Source organism: Pinus tabuliformis, chromosome Q (genome assembly GCF_031772625.1).
Source record: "Pinus tabuliformis cultivar Carrire ecotype Pingquan chromosome Q, CPIR1, whole genome shotgun sequence".
NCBI lineage: Eukaryota > Viridiplantae > Streptophyta > Pinopsida > Pinales > Pinaceae > Pinus > Pinus tabuliformis.
In genome coordinates, this window is record NC_142296.1 from 2845065 (window position 1) to 2854084 (window position 9020).

The 9020-nt window shown below is 39.3% G+C and overlaps 1 protein-coding gene across 1 annotated transcript; it reads right to left on the reverse strand.

The window, feature by feature from the left end:
* Positions 1-994: 994 nt before the first annotated feature.
* LOC149217974 (uncharacterized) lies at positions 995-3538 on the reverse strand. The gene is made up of 2 exons (XM_089383697.1): positions 3401-3538; positions 995-1405 (listed from the first exon to the last, which is right to left on the reverse strand). Exons 1-2 carry the CDS (start codon positions 3536-3538, stop codon positions 995-997), a joined length of 549 nt encoding a protein of 182 aa, XP_089239823.1.
* Between the last annotated feature and the right edge of the window lie 5482 nt (positions 3539-9020).

A 9020-nucleotide genomic window follows, 5' to 3' on the forward strand; every position in this document is an offset into this window, starting at 1 on the left:
GACTGGAAAGACCTCCCAGAATGTCCCCAATAGCTTGGAGAGTAGCATGCCAGATAGAGGAAGATGATCCGTATGAGGAAGGAGCAAATCCTATAGTAGAGATGGAGTGAAACCTAGAAGTGATTACTCAAGGGATTCCAGAGTACATGACTATAGATGACATGTCACTATGGTACCAGAGGCATACAGTAGGAGTATTCGCGAGACTACGTCGGTTGTTAGGCCGAGTGATCAGAGCGATCTCATGCTATCATGAGCATCATGTGGGCGAATAGCCTATTCCTAGTCGTGTTTATCTGCAATGTTGTATGCTTTCAAAGCCATGTGTCTCAAAATACTATTTTTTGAAATTTTGATATAAAAAACTTTGACAAACTCAATATATATATAAATATGCATGTTTCTATTATCTACTTATGTGTTCAACCATGATGATGTGTTTAGTTTTTAATAAGTGATGCAAATGTCTATCTAAAACATAATTTTCTAATGCATCTGTTAATGTATTCAAATTTCGTGGAATGTGTTGATATGTAATGTAATCAAAGTTTCTTTCTAGTTATCGAACACATAGATACATGCACAAGATTTGTGGATTTCTTACTGAATAATGACCATTTAATTGTAGCACAGCGAGTTGTGAATCTAACTTAACAACCAAATTTCTGATTCTGAGAGAAACTGCTTTTGATAACAATTCAATAGCTGCACTGTACTTGACAATATTATTAGTTGTTCATCCCAGGAAAATACCTTGTAAATTGATCAACTCGCCATTAGGGGTGAATAGTGCCTAGGTTGCAGAAGATAAGTATTGTGTGCTACGACAAGAACCATCAACAAAACCAACATAATGGTTCGATGACATCTGCGAATCGAGCGGAACACAAGGTAAGTAGAGGAAACATGTCTGCAAAGAAAATAATCACACCAAAAAATCAAAATTCATAGTAATGAATTCACACACTAATGTACAAAAGTAATTACACGGAACTCACGCATAATACTTTTTCAGATAAAGCCCGTTGTGGGGTTGTGCTAACGCATTACCTTCATAGTCAACCAACTCATAAGCACCTTTTTGCAAAACGCGTTTAACAATGTATGGCCCATGCCACATAGGTTTGAACTTCCCACCTCCCAACTTATCGTTCACTTGGTCATACAACAAGACCAAGTCACCTTCAGCGAAACCTCGTGGAGAAACAGTTTGATTATAATGAGCTTTAACTCGTTTTTTTTGTGCTTTGATAACCATCACAACAATATGACGGGTTTCATCAAGCCTCTCAAGATAAAGTAAGCATTCCTCTTCAAGTGAGGTATCGGGGAGTAGCTTGATAGCTAGTTTGAATGAAGGAATCTCACACTCGATAGGGAGTGTCGCCTCTAAACGATATACCAACTGGAATGGAGTGAAACTAGTTGTTGTCTTAGCCAAGGTTTAGTAAGCCCAAAGAGCCGAAAACAACATGAGATGCTAGTCTTTTGTGTGCTTCCCAATGGTACGTTGAAGCATAGTAATTAAGACTTTATTAATCGCTTCAACTTGCCCATTGGCTTGTGGGTAGTAAGGAGTTGAGTTGTCATGGTGAAGAACCAACTGAGCAGTAAGCTCTATCATCATGTACTGACAAAAATGGGATCCATGATCAGTGAAAATGGCTTGAGGGAAGCCAAAACAGGCTATGAAATAGTTAAAGAGGAACTAAGCATCAGTTGTACTATCAACATTATATGTGGGAATCGCCTCGGCCCATTTAGTAAAATAGCCGACAATGATGATGATATAGCCATGCCCCCCGGCTAAGCGAGGGTTACAGGTCATGAAATCAATACCCCATTTAGCGAATGGGCCAATAATAGCAATTGGGTGTAAGGGTGTTGGTGGGGCATGTTGTTCACGATTATATATCTGACATTCATGGCAATTTTGAACAGCCAAAATGCAATATTTGAAGATAGAAGGCCAGAAATAACCAGCGCGAAGGATCTTTTGAGTAGTGGCATAGCCTAACATGTGACCACCACATGCCCCGGAGTGGCAGTCATTTAAGACTCGTTCAACCTCTTCAAGTGTTAGACATCTACAAAGAACAAAATCAACACCAGCGCGGTACAACATATCACCAATAATCTGATAAGGTTGAGACTAATGTTAGATGTCGCGTTGGTCAGATTGAGACAACTCGGATTGAAAGTCTGGGTCTGAAGATAAGCAATAATATCTTTGTACCATGGGTCAAGAGTACTGATGAGAAACAAGGTTTCATCAAGGATCTGCTCCAAATCAAACTACTCCAGGATAACAATCCATTTAGAGTATTTTCCCCCAAGCAACTGATGAGTCAGAATATAAGTCATGGGGTTACAGTCAGAAATCACTGTGGTCTTCCATAGAAGAATATAATGGTGAAATCGTTGGACAACATGCAATGCTGCCAAGGTAAGCTTCTCGACATGAGCATATCGAGTTTCTGTGTCAATAATATTTTGACTCAAATAATAATCTACATGTTCATTTCCATTGTCATCGTCCTAGACCAGCACCATAGCAATGGTACTATTAGCCATGGCCAAGTATAACAAATAATCACGGTGGTAATCGGGGGATGCAATAAAGGAGCACTAATGAGTGTTTTCTTTAGAGCATCGAAATATTGTTGGGCGATTTCATCCCAAATTAATGGGATCCCCTTCTTAAGTAAGCGAGTAAATCCCTTGGTAAGCTCAGCATAATTAGGGACAAATAGACAAAGAAAATTGGCCTTCCCTTGGAAACTCTGTAATTGGTGCAAGGATGAAGGAGGGGTAGATTTACAATAGCCTCTACTTTTATAGGATCTATTCAGATGCCTTCTTTGGACACAGCAAAACCCAAGAGCTGACTAGATTCAACGCAAAAGACACATTTATGTGGATTGAGATGAATATTATAGTGTTGAAAACATAGAACTATTACCTGAATGTGGTCTAGATGGTCACGACACTTAGAAAAATGGGTTGGTAAGTCGTCTAAATAAGGTTGAACAATGTGTTTAATATCATGAAAGGAATATGACATCACTCTCTAGAAGGTAGCACCAACATTTTTTATACTAAAAGGGAGCTTCTTATAAGAAAAAGTCCCCCATGGATAGATGAAAACATTTTTATGTTGATCAGCCAGTAATATGTTTATCTGGTTATAACCAAAAAAATCATCCATAAAACAAAAGATCTCACTCCTAGCACACTCATCAATGATATGATCAATAAAGGAAGTGGGATAATTGTCTTTTGGACACACACGACTGATATTGTGGTAATCAACACCAACTCGAATGGTTCCCTGCTTTTTAGTAACAAGTACAATATTAGAAACCCAATCTGTCAATAGGATAGGGTAAATAAAACCAACCTTTAGAAGTTTTTCAACTTCCCCCTTAATAGCAGCGGCCTTTCTGGGATGCATTGGAAGGAGTTGTTGACGAACGGGCTTCACATTAGGATAAGTGGGTAATTCACGCACCACTATAGTTGGATCGATACCAGGCATTTACTCATATGACCAACCAAGACATCACAAAATTATTTAAAAAGGTTAGTGTAAACCCTTACCTCTTCAGGAGAACAGGAAACCCCGATGTGGATGTTCTCGACAATCCCATGTTTAATGGAAATGTCGATTGGCATGGTAGCAATAATATTTCCCATATTACCCTCGGATAGAACTTCATGCACCAAAACAGGTGTTTGAAGTGGATGCGTCGGGTTATGAGAAACAAAAGTATTAAGACACGAGGAAATATCATTAAGACTTCGAAGAAATGAGGAATGATGATGAGCATCATTCCAAGGAGTTTTGTCAAGAGACATAACCTCAACAATACTCTCGTCAATGGGAAATATGTTGTTCAAGGGATCTAGAGAATCCCAAGAACCAAGCCAAGGAGATTACGAATACGTGTCCATGTGCATACTAAGGATAGTATGACTTTCAGAAGTAGCCGTTGAAGCCAAAATAACTTCTTGATAAGTTTGTTCTAAAGGACTTAGCGGCATAGCATCACCGAAAGAATCAACTTGATCCAGAGTAGGGATGATCCATGGGGCATTTGAGATTGAGATCATGTTGATTGAGGTGACATGTAGAGGTGGGAGAGAAAAATTTCCCATTAAAGTAGAATCTTTAAAATGACCTTCCCCCATGCTCTCATATGGAATATTAGTATTTCCCACATATGGGATGTTTCCATTTAAAGAACCGAAAGAGAAAAAGGATAATTGATTGACAGTGATGATTTTTCCTTCATGAGGAAAATGGAGCACATGGAACAAAGAGGAGACCACACAAATGATGGCATGAGTCCAACTTCGTCCAAGTAGAAGGTTGTAATTCAGATTTGCATCTATGACTTCTACTTCTAATTCGATAGTTTTCCTTTCCAAGGTGATGGGAAAACTTGTGAGAATACCATATGGACTGGAGCCTCTGCCATTAAAGGCTTCTAAGGTGTTCAAAGACTGATTGAGAGGTGGAGATCCAATGGCTTTCCAACATGAAACAGATAATATGTAGGTGGAACTACCCTCATCAATGACAATTCGATGAATCGTCTTTCCCTTGATAATGACTTGAATCAAAAACGAAATTTGATGGGGAAGATGAGGAACATGGTTTTCCAGATCAAAAGTGATCAAATTCGAATCTGTGGGATCAATTCCCCCTATAGCAGACAATAATGATTTCCGCTGCGTTGGACAAGTTTAGAGAACTTCCAAGGCAGACATTGTCGAAGGCGCTTGAACCAGATCTTCGATAATACTGTAATGTTGAGCAGCTCTAGCATTCAGATTATAAGATGACTTCCAAAGCACACCTTTAGGAGGCGGTCGGATGACGGATTCATTATTAGGTATCTCAATATGAAGAGGACCAGAATTGGGTGGAGCAAAAGTAGAAGGTGTATCAGTAGCTTCCTTTTCCACCGTCTTCTTTTGAGGATTTTGATAATCTTTCAACTGGGTGGCAATAGAAATAGGCACTGTACCACTCATGTAAACCTGAGAACCTGAAGAGGCAGAGGATTGTGGTTGGTCTACCAACTGAGTCTGTTGTGATGGAAATGGCTCTTTTAGTACAGTCAGGGTCCCTTTCAATAAGCGACTAACTTCCACACGATGGGGACAATCCTTGGTGTAGTGATCTTCCTCACAAATGAGGCAAGAATACTCAGGATTACATTTGGAGGCATCATCAGTAGATGGCTTAGGAGGATCTTGTTTTGGGGTATCAGATTTTGCTTTACATTTACCATTTTTTTTAACTTTTGAGGCTTTGTTTTCTGCGGTAGACTGAATGAGATTAACCTCAGAGGTTTTACCAAGATTCGAGGGGGTTTTCAAAGGAGGATTGGAACTAGTATTCGAAATGGATTTCTTCTTCGAAGAAGCTTTATTAGAATTTTGAGATACTGATCCAATAATACCATCAACATGTGGTATGTCTGAAGACTTCAAAGATGTTGGATCTAAATATGACCTTGGAGCATAAGGAAAGATCTCATATAGCGTGTCAGATTGGGAATAAACCAAATCCAAATACTAGGCAAGGGCAATGGCTTGATCGTCGGTAACACAACCTCCCATTGCTATGTCTGTAGCAAATTTATTTATGAATGATTTGGTAAACCATTCGATTAAAAACTTATTAGGGATTTCAAACTTGATGAGGTGACGCCGACGTCTCCATTCATGGATGTGACAGTATCCTGTTTTAGAGATGTGAGCAAGTGGGCACCAGTTTCATAATGAAACGATAACTGGAAGTGAGTGAGGAAGGCCATGGCCAAAGAATTGAAGTCTGAATAGGTACCTCGAGGTAACTCGATGTACCATTTTGTGGCAACACCCGTCAAGGTTCACTGAAAGAGGCGTAGATGAACATAATCGTCAACGTAGGAATTGGAAGAATACCATAAGTGATAAGTCATCACATGGGCTTGAGGGTCTTCTTTAGCTTTTCCTTCGAATTTTGGGCAATCGCCAGGAATTTTAGTGGGAACTGAAGGCAAATAAGGTGAATGAATTCTTGGACCATTAGTAAGCCTTGAGACATCTGGCAGTTCCAACATTGCTAGAAATGACAATTGCAGGTTTAAGGCATGTAAGGTCTTTGATAAGGCCTAGTTTGTGGATTTCAACCTTGTTGGTAGGGGTTTTATCTACAAAGTGGAGAATTCTGACCATAAGGGGCTTGATTTTTCCCCCCACTAAGGGATACCCTTACCATAAGGTGGATTTTGGCCCCATAAAGGTGGGTTTTGTCTAGGGTAGGGTTGATATTGACCCATCATAGGCCATTGAGAACCACAAGGTGGATAAACATTTTGGGCAGCATATGGATTGTAAGGTTGTTGCAACTACTGACCCTGGTGATAAAAGTGTTGGCCCTGCTACTGCAGGGGTTTTCCTTATGGTTGCAAGGCTTGACCTTGTTGATTGTGGAGTACTGAAAAAGGTATGTTTTTATTGATTATTTTGTCATCTTTTCTTTAGAACTAGTAACCTCTTTGCATCATGAACTAGGTAGATAATAAGAAATCATGACAAAATCTATAGGATTTATACGCAACATGAAAATACTAATAATTTATATTTCTTATGCAGGTAAAGGGAAAAACGAAAGATTTCCATTCCAAAGAAAAAGATAGGGCCAAGTTAACTGCTATCCCTTTGGTGGGGAACCATATGCAAACAAGGCGATCTAAATTAAAACATATCAACCAAGGAAAGGAAAAGGAGATATCGACTCGGCGCAAGAAAACAAATGGATAACTGGGAATTAATAGTTTGGTGAATCCCTCAGGATCCTTTGATCTTGAGGGATCGCTGCCTTAACTATTTTTGCATCCTTGATATCTCCGCTTTAGCTGTTATAAAAAGGGGTAGCATTGCTAGCCTGGGCGAGGATCTGCTGTTATTTTTTCTATGTAACTTTTCTCTGTATTTGAGACTTTGATCATCGACTCTCGTCGACGAGTGATCTGCTGTAACTCTGTTTTGATGCTTTAATATAAATCTGGTTGCTATTCCATCTTTGATCCTGGAATAATCTCAAGCGGTGTGTCCCTAGAGGCTAAGGGCCCAGCCCTGGTGGAACACTTGCTCCTGTATCATTATCTTTAGTTCGTGCGTGGTTTTCATTATCAGCTTTGTTTGGTAATCTGATGTGTTTTGTTATTTTACATCACGACTCTATTATATTTGATTCATGTTCGACTGAGTAATATCGTTCTCTGTGACAGGAATGTCGGATTGTTCATTCTAACTCTCTAACGCATTGATGTTCCTTTAATCATTAATATAACATTGTCGGTCTTTACAGAATGCTATTGCTGTTCAATTACAGAGTACCCGTGTTGTAACAGTCATAAATTGGTATTACTATATTCATCTGTAGATTACATTTAATTGCAATTGCTGATTCAACTGATATTGCTGTTCCATTACGAATTACAATTGTTATTATTTATAACTAAGATTGATATTTGTAGTACCGAAATTAGATTACTGTTTTTCTCAATACTAAGGCGTGCCATGTTTGTTATTTATCTTATTTTATTGTGCATTTACATTTGGCTCTAAGTGTTGTTCTATATTTCATTACTAATCAGTTGTCGTTCTATTTCCGTGTGCTATCTAATTTATTCCTAGAGTAAAGATTGCTATCTGATTTCTGTAGGATACAATTGCTGCACTTATTCCTGTAGATTAAAGTGTTGCTGTTTATAAGAATCAGTTGTTGTTACATTTTCTAGTTGTTGTTCCATTTCTTAGTTGTTGTTCCATTTCTTGTTATTTGCGTTCTCATTGCTTTGGTGTGCAGAACGATCTGAAACTGTAGTGGGCGTTGACATTTGTTGTCTAGTTCCTAGATTGATGATCTGTTCCTTGATTATCTTTAATTACATCAGTTTACAGAGGGATGAGTTACTGTTACTGGACCCTTGACTGATAAACCGCTTAGTTTTCCGAATGCATGATTTAGGCTTTAAAGTGCTTTGCTGTAAGTAGATCTTGTTTTAAGCATCTGTTTACTCTTGTATTCTGAGCACTATACTACTAGCATTACTCTGGCAAATGACAGCCTCAAACTGAGTACACTCTTTGAAATAACAAATCGTTCCTGGATTGACAAGTTAATGTGAGGTAATTAGAGGTGAAAAAGACCCTTTTTACAGCTCGACATTTTGGCGTCGTTGCCGGGGAAGAGTGTAGCCATTTGTCTCTTTTCAGAGTAGTGTAAGATCCTGTTAGGAAAGGATTGGGTTTTAAAAACGGAAGGTAAGAACCTGCGTGTGGAGTATGTAATAGCCCTGCTCCCCTGCCCGCTTTCCTGCAGATTTGTTGCTATTCTGTTTGGGTAGAACCTAGCAGTTGATTTGTGTGCATGACTAAGCAGAAAAAGCCTGAAAAGAACCCTAAACCTCTACCCAAGCCTGATAAAGCTAAGGGGCTGGTGACCCTTGGCCGATCGACCTTTATAGATGAAATCCTTAAGAAAGAAGAATCTCAGCCTTCAGTAGGACCTAGAAAAGTTACTTCTAGACAGCCTACTAGTTCCCTTTAGGCCACAGGATCACCATCTGTAGCCTTTGCTGAGGTGCATAGTCAAACCGAAGAGCAAGATTTTCAAGAAATTGAAAATTCTAGCCCAAAATCATTACAAGAAGGGAACCTTAGCAACCTCTGTGAAGGAAGAGGAGAAACCAGAGAGACTGAAGAACCAAGATCTCCCCTTGGGGTAATTCAGCCATTAAGCAGTCCAGATAAGGGAAGTGCTGCAAAAATCATTTATAACGAAATTCAAGAACCTGAATCCCCCCAGACGTTAGGCACTCTCATTATCCCAGATAAAGGAAGTGTTGTCAAGACCATTCCCGTTAGAGCCATTCCCCCTCGACAACCTAGGAATACCCTCCTAGATATCCCAGAAGGTTATTGGCATATATTTGACCAAATGGCCCAAAACCAGC